At 40.3% G+C, this 23878-nt stretch overlaps 1 protein-coding gene across 1 annotated transcript in view; it reads left to right on the top strand.

Moving 5' to 3' along the window:
* The window catches only part of LOC128508332 (stimulated by retinoic acid gene 6 protein-like), a 60304-nt gene that overhangs the window by 12854 nt on the left and 23572 nt on the right, over window positions 1-23878 (top strand). Inside the window, exon 3 of the mRNA XM_053479611.1 lies at window positions 23404-23470. Within this exon, the coding sequence (XP_053335586.1) occupies window positions 23404-23470 (67 nt within the window). The remainder of the gene's footprint in view (window positions 1-23403; window positions 23471-23878) is intronic.

The following is a 23878-nucleotide window of genomic DNA, read 5'->3' as shown; positions in this document are numbered from 1 at the left end:
GTGGACACAGACAGACATCACTATTAGAGTATACACGTACAGTATTAGTTTAAACCCGGTGTGTAGACACAGACAGACATCAGTATTAGAGTAAATGCAGGTACACAGTATTAGTTTAAACCTGGTGCGTAGACACAGACAGACATCAGTATTAGAGTATACAGGTACAGTATTAGTTTAAACCTGGTGCGTAGACACAGACAGACATCAGTATTAGAGTATACAGGTACAGTATTAGTTTAAACCTGGTGCGTGGACACAGACAGACATCAGTATTGGAGTATACAGGTACAGTATTAGTTTAAACCTGGTGCGTGGACACAGACAGACGTCAGTATTAGAGTGTACAGGTACAGTATTAGTTTAAACCTGGTGCGTGGACACAGACAGACGTCAGTATTAGAGTATACAGGTACAGTATTAGTTTAAACCTGGTGCGTGGACACAGACAGACGTCAGTATTAGAGTGTACAGGTACAGTATTAGTTTAAACCTGGTGCGTGAACACAGACAGACATCAGTATTGGAGTATACAGGTACAGTATTAGTTTAAACCTGGTGCGTGGACACAGACAGACGTCAGTATTAGAGTATACAGGTACAGTATTAGTTTAAACCTGGTGCGTGGACACAGACAGACGTCAGTATTAGAGTATACAGGTACAGTATTAGTTTAAACCTGGTGCGTGGACACAGACAGACATCAGTATTGGAGTATACAGGTACAGTATTAGTTTAAACCTGGTGCGTGGACACAGACAGACGTCAGTATTAGAGTATACAGGTACAGTATTGGTTTAAACCTGGTGCGTGGACACAGACAGACGTCAGTATTAGAGTATACAGGTACAGTATTAGTTTAAACCTGGTGCGTGGACACAGACAGACATCAGTATTAGAGTATACAGGTACAGTATTGGTTTAAACCTGGTGTGTGGACACAGACAGACGTCAGTATTAGAGTATACAGGTACAGTATTAGTTTAAACCCGGTGCGTGGACACAGACAGACATCAGTATTAGAGTAAATACAGGTACACAGTATTAGTTTAAACCTGGTGTGTGGACACAGACAGACGTCAGTATTAGAGTATACAGGTACAGTATTAGTTTAAACCTGGTGCGTGGACAGAGACAGACATTAGTATTAGAGTATACAGGTACAGTATTAGTTTAAACCTGGTGCGTGGACACAGACAGACGTCAGTATTAGAGTATACAGGTGCAGTATTAGTTTAAACCTGGTGCGTGGACACAGACAGACGTCAGTATTAGAGTATATAGGTACAGTATTAGTTTAAACCTGGTGCGTGGACACAGACAGACATCAGTATTAGAGTAAATACAGGTACAGTATTAGTTTAAACCTGGTGCGTGGACACAGACAGACGTCAGTATTAGAGTATACAGGTACAGTATTAGTTTAAACCTGGTGTGTGGACACAGACAGAGGTCAGTATTAGAGTATACAGGTACAGTATTAGTTTAAACCTGGTGTGTGGACACAGACAGACATCAGTATTAGAGTATACAGGTACAGTATTAGTTTAAACCTGGTGTGTGGACACAGACAAACATCAGTATTAGAGTATACACGTACAGTATTAGTTTAAACCTGGTGTGTGGACACAGACAGACATCAGTATTAGAGTATACAGGTACAGTATTAGTTTAAACCTGGTGCGTGGACACAGACAGACATCAGTATTGGAGTATACAGGTACAGTATTAGTTTAAACCTGGTGCGTGGACACAGACAGACGTCAGTATTAGAGTATACAGGTACAGTATTAGTTTAAACCTGGTGCGTGGACACAGACAGACATCAGTATTAGAGTATACAGGTACAGTATTAGTTTAAACCTGGTGTGTGGACACAGACAGACGTCAGTATTAGAGTATACAGGTACAGTATTAGTTTAAACCCGGTGCGTGGACACAGACAGACATCAGTATTAGAGTAAATACAGGTACACAGTATTAGTTTAAACCCGGTGCGTGGACACAGACAGACATCAGTATTAGAGTATACAGGTACAGTATTAGTTTAAACCTGGTGCGTGGACACAGACAGACGTCAGTATTAGAGTATACAGGTACAGTATTAGTTTAAACCTGGTGCGTGGACACAGACAGACATTAGTATTAGAGTATACAGGTACAGTATTAGTTTAAACCTGGTGCGTGGACACAGACAGACGTCAGTATTAGAGTATACAGGTACAGTATTAGTTTAAACCTGGTGCGTGGACACAGACAGACGTCAGTATTAGAGTATACAGGTACAGTATTAGTTTAAACCTGGTGTGTGGACACAGACAGACATCAGTATTGGAGTATACAGGTACAGTATTAGTTTAAACCTGGTGTGTGGACACAGACAGACGTCAGTATTGGAGTATACAGGTACAGTATTAGTTTAAACCTGGTGCGTGGACATAGACAGACATTAGTATTAGAGTATACAAGTACAGTATTAGTTTAAACCTGGTGTGTGGACACAGACAGAGGTCAGTATTAGAGTATACAGGTGCAGTATTAATTTAAACCTGGTGCGTGGACACAGACAGACATTAGTATTAGAGTATACAGGTACAGTATTAGTTTAAACCTGGTGTGTGGACACAGACAGAGGTCAGTATTAGAGTATTCAGGTACAGTATTAGTTTAAACCTGGTGTGTGGACACAGACAGAGGTCAGTATTAGAGTATACAGGTACAGTATTAGTTTAAACCTGGTGTGTGGACACAGACAGACATCAGTATTAGAGTATACAGGTACAGTATTAGTTTAAACCTGGTGTGTGAACACAGACAGACATCAGTATTAGAGTAAATATAGGTACACAGTATTAGTTTAAACCTGGTGTGTGGACACAGACAGACATGAGTATTAGAGTATACAGGTACAGTATTAGTTTAAACCTGGTGCGTGGACACAGACAGACATCAATATTAGAGTATACAGGTACAGTATTAGTTTAAACCTGGTGTGTGGACACAGACAGACGTCAGTATTAGAGTATACAGGTACAGTATTAGTTTAAACCTGGTGCGTGGACACAGACAGACATCAGTATTAGAGTATACAGGTACAGTATTAGTTTAAACCTGGTGCGTGGACACAGACAGACATCAGTATTAGAGTACACAGGTACAGTATTAGTTTAGACCTGGTGCGTGGACACAGACAGACATCAGTATTAGAGTAAATACAGGTACACAGTATTAGTTTAAACCTGGTGTGTGGACACAGACAGACATCAGTATTAGAGTATACAGGTGCAGTATTAGTTTAAACCTGGTGTGTGGACACAGACAGAGGTCAGTATTAGAGTATACAGGTGCAGTATTAGTTTAAACCTGGTGCGTAGACACAGACAAACATTAGTATTAGAGTATACAAGTACAGTATTAGTTTAAACCTGATGTGTGGACACAGACAGAGGTCAGTATTAGAGTATACAGGTACAGTATTAGTTTAAACCTGGTGTGTGGACACAGACAGACATCAGTATTAGAGTATACAGGTACAGTATTAGTTTAAACCTGGTGTGTGGACACAGACAGACATCAGTATTAGAGTAAATACAGGTACACAGTATTAGTTTAAACCTGGTGTGTGGACACAGACAGACATCAGTATTAGAGTATACAGGTACAGTATTAGTTTAAACCTGGTGTGTGGACACAGACAGAGGTCAGTATTAGAGTATACAGGTGCAGTATTAGTTTAAACCTGGTGCGTGGACACAGACAGACATTAGTATTAGAGTATACAGGTACAGTATTAGTTTAAACCTGGTGTGTGGACACAGACAGAGGTCAGTATTAGAGTATACAGGTACAGTATTAGTTTAAACCTGGTGTGTGGACACAGACAGAGGTCAGTATTAGAGTATACAGGTACAGTATTAGTTTAAACCTGGTGTGTGGACACAGACAGACATCAGTATTAGAGTATACAGGTACAGTATTAGTTTAAACCTGGTGTGTGGACACAGACAAACATCAGTATTAGAGTATACACGTACAGTATTAGTTTAAACCTGGTGTGTGGACACAGACAGACATCACTATTAGAGTATACACGTACAGTATTAGTTTAAACCCGGTGTGTAGACACAGACAGACATCAGTATTAGAGTAAATGCAGGTACACAGTATTAGTTTAAACCTGGTGCGTAGACACAGACAGACATCAGTATTAGAGTATACAGGTACAGTATTAGTTTAAACCTGGTGTGTGGACACAGACAGACATCAGTATTAGAGTATACAGGTACAGTATTAGTTTAAACCTGGTGCGTGGACACAGACAGACATCAGTATTGGAGTATACAGGTACAGTATTAGTTTAAACCTGGTGCGTGGACACAGACAGACGTCAGTATTAGAGTGTACAGGTACAGTATTAGTTTAAACCTGGTGCGTGGACACAGACAGACGTCAGTATTAGAGTATACAGGTACAGTATTAGTTTAAACCTGGTGCGTGGACACAGACAGACGTCAGTATTAGAGTGTACAGGTACAGTATTAGTTTAAACCTGGTGCGTGAACACAGACAGACATCAGTATTGGAGTATACAGGTACAGTATTAGTTTAAACCTGGTGCGTGGACACAGACAGACGTCAGTATTAGAGTATACAGGTACAGTATTAGTTTAAACCTGGTGCGTGGACACAGACAGACATCAGTATTAGAGTATACAGGTACAGTATTAGTTTAAACCTGGTGTGTGGACACAGACAGACGTCAGTATTAGAGTATACAGGTACAGTATTAGTTTAAACCCGGTGCGTGGACACAGACAGACATCAGTATTAGAGTAAATACAGGTACACAGTATTAGTTTAAACCCGGTGCGTGGACACAGACAGACATCAGTATTAGAGTATACAGGTACAGTATTAGTTTAAACCCGGTGCGTGGACACAGACAGACATCAGTATTAGAGTATACAGGTACAGTATTAGTTTAAACCTGGTGCGTGGACACAGACAGACGTCAGTATTAGAGTATACAGGTACAGTATTAGTTTAAACCTGGTGCGTGGACACAGACAGACATTACTATTAGAGTATACAGGTACAGTATTAGTTTAAACCTGGTGCGTGGACACAGACAGACGTCAGTATTAGAGTATACAGGTACAGTATTAGTTTAAACCTGGTGCGTGGACACAGACAGACGTCAGTATTAGAGTATACAGGTACAGTATTAGTTTAAACCTGGTGCGTGGACACAGACAGACATCAGTATTGGAGTATACAGGTACAGTATTAGTTTAAACCTGGTGCGTGGACACAGACAGACGTCAGTATTAGAGTATACAGGTACAGTATTGGTTTAAACCTGGTGCGTGGACACAGACAGACGTCAGTATTAGAGTATACAGGTACAGTATTAGTTTAAACCTGGTGCGTGGACACAGACAGACATCAGTATTAGAGTATACAGGTACAGTATTGGTTTAAACCCGGTGTGTGGACACAGACAGACGTCAGTATTAGAGTATACAGGTACAGTATTAGTTTAAACCCGGTGCGTGGACACAGACAGACATCAGTATTAGAGTAAATACAGGTACACAGTATTAGTTTAAACCTGGTGTGTGGACACAGACAGACGTCAGTATTAGAGTATACAGGTACAGTATTAGTTTAAACCTGGTGCGTGGACAGAGACAGACATTAGTATTAGAGTATACAGGTACAGTATTAGTTTAAACCTGGTTCGTGGACACAGACAGACGTCAGTATTAGAGTATACAGGTGCAGTATTAGTTTAAACCTGGTGCGTGGACACAGACAGACGTCAGTATTAGAGTATATAGGTACAGTATTAGTTTAAACCTGGTGCGTGGACACAGACAGACATCAGTATTAGAGTAAATACAGGTACAGTATTAGTTTAAACCTGGTGCGTGGACACAGACAGACGTCAGTATTAGAGTACACAGGTACAGTATTAGTTTAAACCTGGTGCGTGGACACAGACAGACGTCAGTATTAGAGTACACAGGTACAGTATTAGTTTAAACCTGGTGCGTGGACACAGACAGACGTCAGTATTAGAGTACACAGGTACAGTATTAGTTTAAACCTGGTGCGTGGACACAGACAGACGTCAGTATTAGAGTACACAGGTACAGTATTAGTTTAAACCTGGTGAGTGGACACAGACAGACGTCAGTATTAGAGTACACAGGTACAGTATTAGTTTAAACCTGGTGCGTGGACACAGACAGACGTCAGTATTAGAGTACACAGGTTCAGTATTAGTTTACACCTGGTGCGTGGACACAGACAGAGGTCAGTATTAGAGTACACAGGTACAGTATTAGTTTAAACCTGGTGTGTGGACACAGACAGACATCAGTATTAGAGTATACAGGTACAGTATTAGTTTAAACCTGGTGTGTGGACACAGACAGACATCAGTATTAGAGTATACAGGTACAGTATTAGTTTAAACCTGGTGTGTGGACACAGACAGACATCAGTATTAGAGTATACAGGTACAGTATTAGTTTAAACCTGGTGTGTGGACACAGACAGACATCAGTATTAGAGTAAATACAGGTACACAGTATTAGTTTAAGCCTGGTGTGTGGACACAGACAGACATCAGTATTACAGTATACAGGTACAGTATTAGTTTAAACCTGGTGCGTGGACACAGACAGACGTCAGTATTAGAGTACACAGGTACAGTATTAGTTTAAACCTGGTGCGTGGACACAGAGAGACGTCAGTATTAGAGTATACAGGTACAGTACTAGTTTAAACCTGGTGCGTGAGCACAGACAGACATCAGTATTAGAGTATACAGGTACAGTATTAGTTTAAACCTGGTGCGTGGACACAGACAGACGTCAGTATTAGAGTATACAGGTACAGTATTAGTTTAAACCTGGTGTGTGAGCACAGACAGACGTCAGTGTTAGAGTATACAGGTACAGAATTAGTTTAAACCTGGTGTGTGGACACAGACAGACATCAGTATTAGAGTATACAGGTACAGTATTAGTTTAAACCTGGTGTGTGGACACAGACAGACATCAGTATTAGAGTATACAGGTACAGTATTAGTTTAAACCTGGTGTGTGAGCACAGACAGACATCAGTATTAGAGTATACAGGTACAGTATTAGTTTAAACCTGGTGTGTGAACACAGACAGACATTAGTATTAGAGTATACAGGTACAGTATTAGTTTAAACCTGGTGTGTGAACACAGACAGACATTAGTATTAGAGTATACAGGTACAGTATTAGTTTAAACCTGGTGTGTGGACACAGACAGACGTCAGTATTAGAGTATACAGGTACAGTATTAGTTTAAACCTGGTGTGTGGACACAGACAGAGGTCAGTATTAGAGTATACAGGTACAGTATTAGTTTAAACCTGGTGTGTGGACACGGACATACATCAGTATTAGAGTATACAGGTACAGTATTAGTTTAAACCTGGTGTGTGGACACAGACAAACATCAGTATTAGAGTATACACGTACAGTATTAGTTTAAACCTGGTGTGTGGACACAGACAGACATCACTATTAGAGTATACACGTACAGTATTAGTTTAAACCCGGTGTGTAGACACAGACAGACATCAGTATTAGAGTAAATGCAGGTACACAGTATTAGTTTAAACCTGGTGCGTAGACACAGACAGACATCAGTATTAGAGTATACAGGTACAGTATTAGTTTAAACCTGGTGCGTAGACACAGACAGACATCAGTATTAGAGTATACAGGTACAGTATTAGTTTAAACCTGGTGCGTGGACACAGACAGACATCAGTATTGGAGTATACAGGTACAGTATTAGTTTAAACCTGGTGCGTGGACACAGACAGACGTCAGTATTAGAGTGTACAGGTACAGTATTAGTTTAAACCTGGTGCGTGGACACAGACAGACGTCAGTATTAGAGTATACAGGTACAGTATTAGTTTAAACCTGGTGCGTGGACACAGACAGACGTCAGTATTAGAGTGTACAGGTACAGTATTAGTTTAAACCTGGTGCGTGAACACAGACAGACATCAGTATTGGAGTATACAGGTACAGTATTAGTTTAAACCTGGTGCGTGGACACAGACAGACGTCAGTATTAGAGTATACAGGTACAGTATTAGTTTAAACCTGGTGCGTGGACACAGACAGACGTCAGTATTAGAGTATACAGGTACAGTATTAGTTTAAACCTGGTGCGTGGACACAGACAGACATCAGTATTGGAGTATACAGGTACAGTATTAGTTTAAACCTGGTGCGTGGACACAGACAGACGTCAGTATTAGAGTATACAGGTACAGTATTGGTTTAAACCTGGTGCGTGGACACAGACAGACGTCAGTATTAGAGTATACAGGTACAGTATTAGTTTAAACCTGGTGCGTGGACACAGACAGACATCAGTATTAGAGTATACAGGTACAGTATTGGTTTAAACCTGGTGTGTGGACACAGACAGACGTCAGTATTAGAGTATACAGGTACAGTATTAGTTTAAACCCGGTGCGTGGACACAGACAGACATCAGTATTAGAGTAAATACAGGTACACAGTATTAGTTTAAACCTGGTGTGTGGACACAGACAGACGTCAGTATTAGAGTATACAGGTACAGTATTAGTTTAAACCTGGTGCGTGGACAGAGACAGACATTAGTATTAGAGTATACAGGTACAGTATTAGTTTAAACCTGGTGCGTGGACACAGACAGACGTCAGTATTAGAGTATACAGGTGCAGTATTAGTTTAAACCTGGTGCGTGGACACAGACAGACGTCAGTATTAGAGTATATAGGTACAGTATTAGTTTAAACCTGGTGCGTGGACACAGACAGACATCAGTATTAGAGTAAATACAGGTACAGTATTAGTTTAAACCTGGTGCGTGGACACAGACAGACGTCAGTATTAGAGTACACAGGTACAGTATTAGTTTAAACCTGGTGCGTGGACACAGACAGACGTCAGTATTAGAGTACACAGGTACAGTATTAGTTTAAACCTGGTGCGTGGACACAGACAGACGTCAGTATTAGAGTACACAGGTACAGTATTAGTTTAAACCTGGTGCGTGGACACAGACAGACGTCAGTATTAGAGTACACAGGTACAGTATTAGTTTAAACCTGGTGAGTGGACACAGACAGACGTCAGTATTAGAGTATACAGGTACAGTATTAGTTTAAACCTGGTGCGTGGACACAGACAGACGTCAGTATTAGAGTATATAGGTACAGTATTAGTTTAAACCTGGTGCGTGGACACAGACAGACATCAGTATTAGAGTAAATACAGGTACAGTATTAGTTTAAACCTGGTGTGTGAACACAGACAGACATTAGTATTAGAGTATACAGGTACAGTATTAGTTTAAACCTGGTGCGTGGACACAGACAGACGTCAGTATTAGAGTACACAGGTACAGTATTAGTTTAAACCTGGTGCGTGGACACAGACAGACGTCAGTATTAGAGTATACAGGTACAGTACTAGTTTAAACCTGGTGCGTGAGCACAGACAGACATCAGTATTAGAGTATACAGGTACAGTATTAGTTTAAACCTGGTGCGTGGACACAGACAGACGTCAGTATTAGAGTATACAGGTACAGTGTTAGTTTAAAGCTGGTGCGTGGACACAGACAGACGTCAGTATTAGAGTATACAGGTACAGTGTTAGTTTAAAGCTGGTGCGTGGACACAGAGAGACGTCAGTATTAGAGTATACAGGTACAGTATTAGTTTAAACCTGGTGCGTGGACACAGACAGACGTCAGTATTAGAGTACACAGGTACAGTATTAGTTTAAACCTGGTGCGTGGACACAGACAGACGTCAGTATTAGAGTACACAGGTACAGTATTAGTTTAAACCTGGTGCGTGGACACAGACAGACGTCAGTATTAGAGTACACAGGTACAGTATTAGTTTAAACCTGGTGAGTGGACACAGACAGACGTCAGTATTAGAGTACACAGGTACAGTATTAGTTTAAACCTGGTGCGTGGACACAGACAGACGTCAGTATTAGAGTACACAGGTTCAGTATTAGTTTACACCTGGTGCGTGGACACAGACAGAGGTCAGTATTAGAGTACACAGGTACAGTATTAGTTTAAACCTGGTGTGTGGACACAGACAGACATCAGTATTAGAGTATACAGGTACAGTATTAGTTTAAACCTGGTGTGTGGACACAGACAGACATCAGTATTAGAGTAAATACAGGTACACAGTATTAGTTTAAGCCTGGTGTGTGGACACAGACAGACATCAGTATTAGAGTATACAGGTACAGTATTAGTTTAAACCTGGTGTGTGAACACAGACAGACATTAGTATTAGAGTATACAGGTACAGTATTAGTTTAAACCTGGTGTGTGAACACAGACAGACATTAGTATTAGAGTATACAGGTACAGTATTAGTTTAAACCTGGTGTGTGGACACAGACAGACGTCAGTATTAGAGTATACAGGTACAGTATTAGTTTAAACCTGGTGTGTGAGCACAGACAGACGTCAGTATTAGAGTATACAGGTACAGTATTAGTTTAAACCTGGTGTGTGAGCACAGACAGACGTCAGTATTAGAGTATACAGGTACAGTATTAGTTTAAACCTGGTGTGTGGACACAGACAGACATCAGTATTAGAGTATACAGGTACACAGTATTAGTTTAAACCTGGTGTGTGGACACAGACAGACGTCAGTATTAGAGTATACAGGTACAGTATTAGTTTAAACCTGGTGTGTGAACACAGACAGACATTAGTATTAGAGTATACAGGTACAGTATTAGTTTAAACCTGGTGTGTGGACACAGACAGACATCAGTATTAGAGTATACAGGTACACAGTATTAGTTTAAACCTGGTGCATGGACACAGACAGACGTCAGTATTAGAGTACACAGGTACAGTATTAGTTTAAACCTGGTGCGTGGACACAGACAGACGTCAGTATTAGAGTATACAGGTACAGTATTAGTTTAAACCTGGTGCGTGGACACAGACAGACATTAGTATTAGAGTATACAGGTGCAGTATTAGTTTAAACCTGGTGCGTGGACACAGACAGACGTCAGTATTAGAGTACACAGGTACAGAATTAGTTTAAACCTGGTGCGTGGACACAGACAGACGTCAGTATTAGAGTACACAGGTACAGTATTAGTTTAAACCTGGTGCGTGGACACAGACAGACGTCAGTATTAGAGTACACAGGTACAGTATTAGTTTAAACCTGGTGCGTGGACACAGACAGACGTCAGTATTAGAGTACACACGTACAGTATTAGTTTAAACCTGGTGCGTGGACACAGACAGACGTCAGTATTAGAGTACACAGGTACAGTATTAGTTTAAACCTGGTGCGTGGACACAGACAGACGTCAGTATTAGAGTACACAGGTTCAGTATTAGTTTACACCTGGTGCGTGGACACAGACAGAGGTCAGTATTAGAGTACACAGGTACAGTATTAGTTTAAACCTGGTGTGTGGACACAGACAGACATCAGTATTAGAGTATACAGGTACAGTATTAGTTTAAACCTGGTGTGTGGACACAGACAGACATCAGTATTAGAGTATACAGGTACAGTATTAGTTTAAACCTGGTGTGTGGACACAGACAGACATCAGTATTAGAGTAAATACAGGTACACAGTATTAGTTTAAGCCTGGTGTGTGGACACAGACAGACATCAGTATTAGAGTATACAGGTTCAGTATTAGTTTACACCTGGTGCGTGGACACAGACAGACGTCAGTATTAGAGTACACAGGTACAGTATTAGTTTACACCTGGTGCGTGGACACAGACAGAAGTCAGTATTAGAGTACACAGGTACAGTATTAGTTTAAACCTGGTGTGTGGACACAGACAGACGTCAGTATTAGAGTACACAGGTTCAGTATTAGTTTACACCTGGTGTGTGGACACAGACAGACGTCAGTATTAGAGTATACAGGTACAGTATTAGTTTAAACCTGGTGCGTGGACACAGACAGACGTCAGTATTAGAGTATATAGGTACAGTATTAGTTTAAACCTGGTGCGTGGACACAGACAGACATCAGTATTAGAGTAAATACAGGTACAGTATTAGTTTAAACCTGGTGTGTGAACACAGACAGACATTAGTATTAGAGTATACAGGTACAGTATTAGTTTAAACCTGGTGCGTGGACACAGACAGACGTCAGTATTAGAGTACACAGGTACAGTATTAGTTTAAACCTGGTGCGTGGACACAGACAGACGTCAGTATTAGAGTATACAGGTACAGTACTAGTTTAAACCTGGTGCGTGAGCACAGACAGACATCAGTATTAGAGTATACAGGTACAGTATTAGTTTAAACCTGGTGCGTGGACACAGACAGACGTCAGTATTAGAGTATACAGGTACAGTGTTAGTTTAAAGCTGGTGCGTGGACACAGACAGACGTCAGTATTAGAGTATACAGGTACAGTGTTAGTTTAAAGCTGGTGCGTGGACACAGAGAGACGTCAGTATTAGAGTATACAGGTACAGTATTAGTTTAAACCTGGTGCGTGGACACAGACAGACGTCAGTATTAGAGTACACAGGTACAGTATTAGTTTAAACCTGGTGCGTGGACACAGACAGACGTCAGTATTAGAGTACACAGGTACAGTATTAGTTTAAACCTGGTGCGTGGACACAGACAGACGTCAGTATTAGAGTACACAGGTACAGTATTAGTTTAAACCTGGTGAGTGGACACAGACAGACGTCAGTATTAGAGTACACAGGTACAGTATTAGTTTAAACCTGGTGCGTGGACACAGACAGACGTCAGTATTAGAGTACACAGGTTCAGTATTAGTTTACACCTGGTGCGTGGACACAGACAGAGGTCAGTATTAGAGTACACAGGTACAGTATTAGTTTAAACCTGGTGTGTGGACACAGACAGACATCAGTATTAGAGTATACAGGTACAGTATTAGTTTAAACCTGGTGTGTGGACACAGACAGACATCAGTATTAGAGTAAATACAGGTACACAGTATTAGTTTAAGCCTGGTGTGTGGACACAGACAGACATCAGTATTAGAGTATACAGGTTCAGTATTAGTTTACACCTGGTGCGTGGACACAGACAGACGTCAGTATTAGAGTACACAGGTACAGTATTAGTTTACACCTGGTGCGTGGACACAGACAGAAGTCAGTATTAGAGTACACAGGTACAGTATTAGTTTAAACCTGGTGTGTGGACACAGACAGACGTCAGTATTAGAGTACACAGGTTCAGTATTAGTTTACACCTGGTGTGTGGACACAGACAGACGTCAGTATTAGAGTATACAGGTACAGTATTAGTTTAAACCTGGTGCGTGGACACAGACAGACGTCAGTATTAGAGTATATAGGTACAGTATTAGTTTAAACCTGGTGCGTGGACACAGACAGACATCAGTATTAGAGTAAATACAGGTACAGTATTAGTTTAAACCTGGTGTGTGAACACAGACAGACATTAGTATTAGAGTATACAGGTACAGTATTAGTTTAAACCTGGTGCGTGGACACAGACAGACGTCAGTATTAGAGTACACAGGTACAGTATTAGTTTAAACCTGGTGCGTGGACACAGACAGACGTCAGTATTAGAGTATACAGGTACAGTACTAGTTTAAACCTGGTGCGTGAGCACAGACAGACATCAGTATTAGAGTATACAGGTACAGTATTAGTTTAAACCTGGTGCGTGGACACAGACAGACGTCAGTATTAGAGTATACAGGTACAGTGTTAGTTTAAAGCTGGTGCGTGGACACAGACAGACGTCAGTATTAGAGTATACAGGTACAGTGTTAGTTTAAAGCTGGTGCGTGGACACAGAGAGACGTCAGTATTAGAGTATACAGGTACAGTATTAGTTTAAACCTGGTGCGTGGACACAGACAGACGTCAGTATTAGAGTACACAGGTACAGTATTAGTTTAAACCTGGTGCGTGGACACAGACAGACGTCAGTATTAGAGTACACAGGTACAGTATTAGTTTAAACCTGGTGCGTGGACACAGACAGACGTCAGTATTAGAGTACACAGGTACAGTATTAGTTTAAACCTGGTGAGTGGACACAGACAGACGTCAGTATTAGAGTACACAGGTACAGTATTAGTTTAAACCTGGTGCGTGGACACAGACAGACGTCAGTATTAGAGTACACAGGTTCAGTATTAGTTTACACCTGGTGCGTGGACACAGACAGAGGTCAGTATTAGAGTACACAGGTACAGTATTAGTTTAAACCTGGTGTGTGGACACAGACAGACATCAGTATTAGAGTATACAGGTACAGTATTAGTTTAAACCTGGTGTGTGGACACAGACAGACATCAGTATTAGAGTATACAGGTACAGTATTAGTTTAAACCTGGTGTGTGGACACAGACAGACATCAGTATTAGAGTATACAGGTACAGTATTAGTTTAAACCTGGTGTGTGGACACAGACAGACATCAGTATTAGAGTATACAGGTACAGTATTAGTTTAAACCTGGTGTGTGAGCACAGACAGACGTCAGTGTTAGAGTATACAGGTACAGAATTAGTTTAAACCTGGTGTGTGGACACAGACAGACATCAGTATTAGAGTATACAGGTACAGTATTAGTTTAAACCTGGTGTGTGGACACAGACAGACATCAGTATTAGAGTATACAGGTACAGTATTAGTTTAAACCTGGTGTGTGAGCACAGACAGACATCAGTATTAGAGTATACAGGTACAGTATTAGTTTAAACCTGGTGTGTGAACACAGACAGACATTAGTATTAGAGTATACAGGTACAGTATTAGTTTAAACCTGGTGTGTGAACACAGACAGACATTAGTATTAGAGTATACAGGTACAGTATTAGTTTAAACCTGGTGTGTGGACACAGACAGACGTCAGTATTAGAGTATACAGGTACAGTATTAGTTTAAACCTGGTGTGTGGACACAGACAGAGGTCAGTATTAGAGTATACAGGTACAGTATTAGTTTAAACCTGGTGTGTGGACACGGACATACATCAGTATTAGAGTATACAGGTACAGTATTAGTTTAAACCTGGTGTGTGGACACAGACAAACATCAGTATTAGAGTATACACGTACAGTATTAGTTTAAACCTGGTGTGTGGACACAGACAGACATCACTATTAGAGTATACACGTACAGTATTAGTTTAAACCCGGTGTGTAGACACAGACAGACATCAGTATTAGAGTAAATGCAGGTACACAGTATTAGTTTAAACCTGGTGCGTAGACACAGACAGACATCAGTATTAGAGTATACAGGTACAGTATTAGTTTAAACCTGGTGCGTAGACACAGACAGACATCAGTATTAGAGTATACAGGTACAGTATTAGTTTAAACCTGGTGCGTGGACACAGACAGACATCAGTATTGGAGTATACAGGTACAGTATTAGTTTAAACCTGGTGTGTGGACACAGACAAACATCAGTATTAGAGTATACACGTACAGTATTAGTTTAAACCTGGTGTGTGGACACAGACAGACATCACTATTAGAGTATACACGTACAGTATTAGTTTAAACCCGGTGTGTAGACACAGACAGACATCAGTATTAGAGTAAATGCAGGTACACAGTATTAGTTTAAACCTGGTGCGTAGACACAGACAGACATCAGTATTAGAGTATACAGGTACAGTATTAGTTTAAACCTGGTGCGTAGACACAGACAGACATCAGTATTAGAGTATACAGGTACAGTATTAGTTTAAACCTGGTGCGTGGACACAGACAGACATCAGTATTGGAGTATACAGGTACAGTATTAGTTTAAACCTGGTGCGTGGACACAGACAGACGTCAGTATTAGAGTGTACAGGTACAGTATTAGTTTAAACCTGGTGCGTGGACACAGACAGACGTCAGTATTAGAGTATACAGGTACAGTATTAGTTTAAACCTGGTGCGTGGACACAGACAGACGTCAGTATTAGAGTGTACAGGTACAGTATTAGTTTAAACCTGGTGCGTGAACACAGACAGACGTCAGTATTGGAGTATACAGGTACAGTATTAGTTTAAACCTGGTGCGTGGACACAGACAGACGTCAGTATTAGAGTATACAGGTACAGTATTAGTTTAAACCTGGTGCGTGGACACAGACAGACGTCAGTATTAGAGTATACAGGTACAGTATTAGTTTAAACCTGGTGCGTGGACACAGACAGACATCAGTATTGGAGTATACAGGTACAGTATTAGTTTAAACCTGGTGCGTGGACACAGACAGACGTCAGTATTAGAGTATACAGGTACAGTATTGGTTTAAACCTGGTGCGTGGACACAGACAGACGTCAGTATTAGAGTATACAGGTACAGTATTAGTTTAAACCTGGTGCGTGGACACAGACAGACATCAGTATTAGAGTATACAGGTACAGTATTGGTTTAAACCTGGTGTGTGGACACAGACAGACGTCAGTATTAGAGTATACAGGTACAGTATTAGTTTAAACCCGGTGCGTGGACACAGACAGACATCAGTATTAGAGTAAATACAGGTACACAGTATTAGTTTAAACCTGGTGTGTGGACACAGACAGACGTCAGTATTAGAGTATACAGGTACAGTATTAGTTTAAACCTGGTGCGTGGACAGAGACAGACATTAGTATTAGAGTATACAGGTACAGTATTAGTTTAAACCTGGTGCGTGGACACAGACAGACGTCAGTATTAGAGTATACAGGTGCAGTATTAGTTTAAACCTGGTGCGTGGACACAGACAGACGTCAGTATTAGAGTATATAGGTACAGTATTAGTTTAAACCTGGTGCGTGGACACAGACAGACATCAGTATTAGAGTAAATACAGGTACAGTATTAGTTTAAACCTGGTGCGTGGACACAGACAGACGTCAGTATTAGAGTACACAGGTACAGTATTAGTTTAAACCTGGTGCGTGGACACAGACAGACGTCAGTATTAGAGTACACAGGTACAGTATTAGTTTAAACCTGGTGCGTGGACACAGACAGACGTCAGTATTAGAGTACACAGGTACAGTATTAGTTTAAACCTGGTGCGTGGACACAGACAGACGTCAGTATTAGAGTACACAGGTACAGTATTAGTTTAAACCTGGTGAGTGGACACAGACAGACGTCAGTATTAGAGTACACAGGTACAGTATTAGTTTAAACCTGGTGCGTGGACACAGACAGACGTCAGTATTAGAGTACACAGGTTCAGTATTAGTTTACACCTGGTGCGTGGACACAGACAGAGGTCAGTATTAGAGTACACAGGTACAGTATTAGTTTAAACCTGGTGTGTGGACACAGACAGACATCAGTATTAGAGTATACAGGTACAGTATTAGTTTAAACCTGGTGTGTGGACACAGACAGACATCAGTATTAGAGTATACAGGTACAGTATTAGTTTAAACCTGGTGTGTGGACACAGACAGACATCAGTATTAGAGTATACAGGTACAGTATTAGTTTAAACCTGGTGTGTGGACACAGACAGACATCAGTATTAGAGTAAATACAGGTACACAGTATTAGTTTAAGCCTGGTGTGTGGACACAGACAGACATCAGTATTACAGTATACAGGTACAGTATTAGTTTAAACCTGGTGCGTGGACACAGACAGACGTCAGTATTAGAGTACACAGGTACAGTATTAGTTTAAACCTGGTGCGTGGACACAGAGAGACGTCAGTATTAGAGTATACAGGTACAGTACTAGTTTAAACCTGGTGCGTGAGCACAGACAGACATCAGTATTAGAGTATACAGGTACAGTATTAGTTTAAACCTGGTGCGTGGACACAGACAGACGTCAGTATTAGAGTATACAGCTACAGTATTAGTTTAAACCTGGTGTGTGAGCACAGACAGACGTCAGTGTTAGAGTATACAGGTACAGAATTAGTTTAAACCTGGTGTGTGGACACAGACAGACATCAGTATTAGAGTATACAGGTACAGTATTAGTTTAAACCTGGTGTGTGGACACAGACAGACATCAGTATTAGAGTATACAGGTACAGTATTAGTTTAAACCTGGTGTGTGAGCACAGACAGACATCAGTATTAGAGTATACAGGTACAGTATTAGTTTAAACCTGGTGTGTGAACACAGACAGACATTAGTATTAGAGTATACAGGTACAGTATTAGTTTAAACCTGGTGTGTGAACACAGACAGACATTAGTATTAGAGTATACAGGTACAGTATTAGTTTAAACCTGGTGTGTGGACACAGACAGACGTCAGTATTAGAGTATACAGGTACAGTATTAGTTTAAACCTGGTGTGTGAGCACAGACAGACGTCAGTATTAGAGTATACAGGTACAGTATTAGTTTAAACCTGGTGTGTGAGCACAGACAGACGTCAGTATTAGAGTATACAGGTACAGTATTAGTTTAAACCTGGTGTGTGGACACAGACAGACATCAGTATTAGAGTATACAGGTACACAGTATTAGTTTAAACCTGGTGTGTGGACACAGACAGACGTCAGTATTAGAGTATACAGGTACAGTATTAGTTTAAACCTGGTGTGTGAACACAGACAGACATTAGTATTAGAGTATACAGGTACAGTATTAGTTTAAACCTGGTGTGTGGACACAGACAGACATCAGTATTAGAGTATACAGGTACACAGTATTAGTTTAAACCTGGTGCATGGACACAGACAGACGTCAGTATTAGAGTACACAGGTACAGTATTAGTTTAAACCTGGTGCGTGGACACAGACAGACGTCAGTATTAGAGTATACAGGTACAGTATTAGTTTAAACCTGGTGCGTGGACACAGACAGACATTAGTATTAGAGTATACAGGTGCAGTATTAGTTTAAACCTGGTGCGTGGACACAGACAGACGTCAGTATTAGAGTACACAGGTACAGAATTAGTTTAAACCTGGTGCGTGGACACAGACAGACGTCAGTATTAGAGTACACAGGTACAGTATTAGTTTAAACCTGGTGCGTGGACACAGACAGACGTCAGTATTAGAGTACACAGGTACAGTATTAGTTTAAACCTGGTGCGTGGACACAGACAGACGTCAGTATTAGAGTACACACGTACAGTATTAGTTTAAACCTGGTGCGTGGACACAGACAGACGTCAGTATTAGAGTACACAGGTACAGTATTAGTTTAAACCTGGTGCGTGGACACAGACAGACGTCAGTATTAGAGTACACAGGTTCAGTATTAGTTTACACCTGGTGCGTGGACACAGACAGAGGTCAGTATTAGAGTACACAGGTACAGTATTAGTTTAAACCTGGTGTGTGGACACAGACAGACATCAGTATTAGAGTATACAGGTACAGTATTAGTTTAAACCTGGTGTGTGGACACAGACAGACATCAGTATTAGAGTATACAGGTACAGTATTAGTTTAAACCTGGTGTGTGGACACAGACAGACATCAGTATTAGAGTAAATACAGGTACACAGTATTAGTTTAAGCCTGGTGTGTGGACACAGACAGACATCAGTATTAGAGTATACAGGTTCAGTATTAGTTTACACCTGGTGCGTGGACACAGACAGACGTCAGTATTAGAGTACACAGGTACAGTATTAGTTTACACCTGGTGCGTGGACACAGACAGAAGTCAGTATTAGAGTACACAGGTACAGTATTAGTTTAAACCTGGTGTGTGGACACAGACAGACGTCAGTATTAGAGTACACAGGTTCAGTATTAGTTTACACCTGGTGTGTGGACACAGACAGACGTCAGTATTAGAGTATACAGGTACAGTATTAGTTTAAACCTGGTGCGTGGACACAGACAGACGTCAGTATTAGAGTATATAGGTACAGTATTAGTTTAAACCTGGTGCGTGGACACAGACAGACATCAGTATTAGAGTAAATACAGGTACAGTATTAGTTTAAACCTGGTGTGTGAACACAGACAGACATTAGTATTAGAGTATACAGGTACAGTATTAGTTTAAACCTGGTGCGTGGACACAGACAGACGTCAGTATTAGAGTACACAGGTACAGTATTAGTTTAAACCTGGTGCGTGGACACAGACAGACGTCAGTATTAGAGTATACAGGTACAGTACTAGTTTAAACCTGGTGCGTGAGCACAGACAGACATCAGTATTAGAGTATACAGGTACAGTATTAGTTTAAACCTGGTGCGTGGACACAGACAGACGTCAGTATTAGAGTATACAGGTACAGTGTTAGTTTAAAGCTGGTGCGTGGACACAGACAGACGTCAGTATTAGAGTATACAGGTACAGTGTTAGTTTAAAGCTGGTGCGTGGACACAGAGAGACGTCAGTATTAGAGTATACAGGTACAGTGTTAGTTTAAACCTGGTGCGTGGACACAGACAGACGTCAGTATTAGAGTATACAGGTACAGTATTAGTTTAAACCTGGTGTGTGAGCACAGACAGACGTCAGTATTAGAGTATACAGGTACAGTATTAGTTTAAACCTGGTGCGTGGACACAGACAGACATCAGTATTAGAGTATACAGGTACAGTATTAGTTTAAACCTGGTGTGTGAACACAGACAGACATTAGTATTAGAGTATACAGGTACAGTATTAGTTTAAACCTGGTGTGTGAACACAGACAGACATTAGTATTAGAGTATACAGGTACAGTATTAGTTTAAACCTGGTGAGTTGATTCTAGCTGTTACACAGAGACTGAAAACAGGCCGAGAGCTACGGAGCCATTATACCACAAGCAAAATACATGAGATTTAGCAACAACACATTAAACAATACATTCTATAGTTTAAAGTATGTACTTAATTACAAACTACCTAACAAAGACCGTAAAATGTACCTTATGCCGATAAAAATAAAATAATAACGATACGAACTAACGCACGCGATGATGCAGCTTCCAGCCGTTAATTTAAACTAGAAGTGGAGGACTGGGGAGCCAATCAGAGAGCGGACTTTCCGAATCTGCCCGCCTACAAACTCTGATTGTCTGGTGGGGCGCGGAATACTAGTCTATGGTTGGCTGGAATAGATACAAAGATATCACACTGCTGCAGTGTGTCACTTTATTCTGTGAGCGCACAGAAGAGTGAGAGAGTGCAAACATAAATTATCTTGAACAGGAAAAAATGATTTTCAGCGCACAAAAACGAGTTTAACATCGCAGAGAGATTCAGCGTGCAGAAACGAGTCTAAAAGCACGAGAGAGTAGTGCACTAAATATAAGTACATTTAAATTTAACTGATAATATACTGAGACTACCGAATATTAAAAATTGTCTTCTAATGTATACTTTCTGTACATTTGTACAATGATTATTTCGAGCATATTTTTTAAAAATATACCAAAAATACATTGAAAAACAAATTTAAATAAGTATACTTTGGAAATTAGACCAACCTTTCACTTAAAGTATATTTTCCAATAATATATTTTTGAAAAGTGTACTATAATACAATTATTTTTAAGTATATTAAAAATTTAATTCCAAAATTTGGTAAAAACATGATGTTAGTATACTTTTTATATATTAACTGATGGTACAATTTTTTGTTAGTATATTTGCAATGTACTATTGAGGATTTTAATATATTTGTAATACACTAAAGTGTTTGTTTTTTTTTCACTGGGGTTTTAAAACAGCCATTTAAAAAAAAGAAAATTAAAGTTCCTGGGAGGCCAGCACTTCAGCAGACATGAAGCAGGTAGTTAAATCATGGGCTTGGGGAAACTGAAAAACTTTTTATGTCTGTGGTATCTAATTACTCTACTAGTAAAACACTGGGATAAGTGCATTAGTGTAGCAGGAAGTTATATAGAGAAATAAAGGGAGTTTTTACTCTCAGACCTCACTCACTCACTTTCTCATTGTCTATACCATTTAATCCTATATACAGGGTCATGGGGGGCCGGGAGTCTATATTAGGAGACATGATGCGGTCAGGATGATCAGGAGACACAAGGCGGGGTACAGCCTGGACAGGTGGCCAATCCATAACAGGGCGCACACGTACACACACTTAATCACACACTACGGGCAATTTGGGAACTCCAATTAGTCAAATCTGCATGTCTTTAGACTGTGGGAGGAAACCGGAGTACCCCAGAGAAACTAGCACGGGGAGAATTTGCAAACTCCATTCACACAGAGACGGGAATCGAACTGGGACTTTACAAGGCATCAGTGCTAAGCCATGGAGCCACTGTGCTGCCATTCTCGGAACTATGTTGTCTATGTGAACTAACCTGTGCTGTTATTAAACGTTTCATTTTGATGTGTGTGTTTGAAACGATGATGGCAATGACATGTCTTACTCATTTCAGTCCTCACTCTCTGTATCCTGTTGCTTTTTTTGGATTATCATGGAGGACATTTGCATTATTTCCCTTAATATCATTAGATCCAGAGACAGCAGGAGAATATCAGACCCGTATAAAATGATGAGGCAGAGATGGATAGATGTATTGTTTGTACCAGAAACTATGGTGATAATAGAAACCTTGTTGAACAGACACAAGAATGAGATGGCTTTTTATGTCTACTACACACCCCCTTTTTTTTTAGATCATTGAGAGCAGGTTTTTTAATGTTATAGCCAGCATACTGGGCTGTGATTTGGGGACTTACTGGATGTTACTAGAAATAATTTGATGTTTTATTATAAAGGGTTACTGGCATTGAGCAGGAGAGTAGTCTTTCTTTATGCTTTTGCCAAAAAAAGAGTTGTCACCAGCATGTAAAAAATTATAAACCAATGTCCTTGCAACGCATACAATGTACTGTATGTCTTGTAATTTGAAGCACAGGCAGATGCATGAGCAGATAATTTATTGAAATGTGGCTCAGTCACAAACAGTCATGCTGTATGAAATGGATCTTTAAAGTGCAATGACTTAAGGGGATTGTAGGCATGTATGCCCACACACACACACACACACACTACAGGCAATTCGGAAAACAAATCCAACTAGCATGTCTTGCATGCCAGGACTGGAGTGCTCAAAGGAAAATCACCAAGCACAGAGTTAACTACACACACACACACACACACACAAATCTGAGGCAGGAATCAAACCCTTGGCCCTGGAGGTGCGAGTCCACAGTGCTAACCACTAATATTACTGTATGTGATTTGTAAAAATAAGGGTAGATTATACAGAAGCCACAAAACAGCACTAGAGATTAGGATTATGTTTGTTTGTTTTTTTATTTAAATAATTCAGATAATGTGTGAATTTGGTGCAGCAGAGGAGCTAAGTGTTTTCTTATTGAAGATAAACTTTAGTTCTTACTTGTCTCTCTCCTTTCCCATTTGCATCTTTAGGACGGTTTTGAAGCAGGAATGTGAGAATTATGACCAGTATTTCCTGCACATGAGTCTGCTGCCTGCTGTGAGTTTCCCACTTCTTTTATGTGATTTTTTGTTGTTGTTGTTGTTGTTGTCTTATTTTTACAATACAGGAAGTCCCTGATTTATGAACTTTCGAGTTACGAATGTCTGAAAATACAAACGGACCACAGTTTTATATACAATTGTAGATGCAAACAAATATTTAACCCAATATTTACAATTATATACAATATGTTAGTTCACTTACATGTGTAATTAAAAATATTAAATGTCTAAAGTTGGATATACTGAATGTGTGTGTGTGTGTGTGTGTGTGTACATACCAGTAAATGTTTGATTATACTTTGGATTGTGAATAAAGTTAGTATTTCTAACTTCTCTTGTATACACAACTAAGCTGATGTACAGTAGGTAGTCAACCAGAATGCTTATTACCACCCCGCACACC

The sequence above is a fragment of the Clarias gariepinus genome, chromosome 20 (assembly GCF_024256425.1).
Source record: "Clarias gariepinus isolate MV-2021 ecotype Netherlands chromosome 20, CGAR_prim_01v2, whole genome shotgun sequence".
Taxonomy (NCBI): domain Eukaryota; kingdom Metazoa; phylum Chordata; class Actinopteri; order Siluriformes; family Clariidae; genus Clarias; species Clarias gariepinus.
The sequence above is the reverse complement of the archived record's forward strand: the minus strand, read 5'-3'. Positions and strand labels throughout refer to the sequence as shown.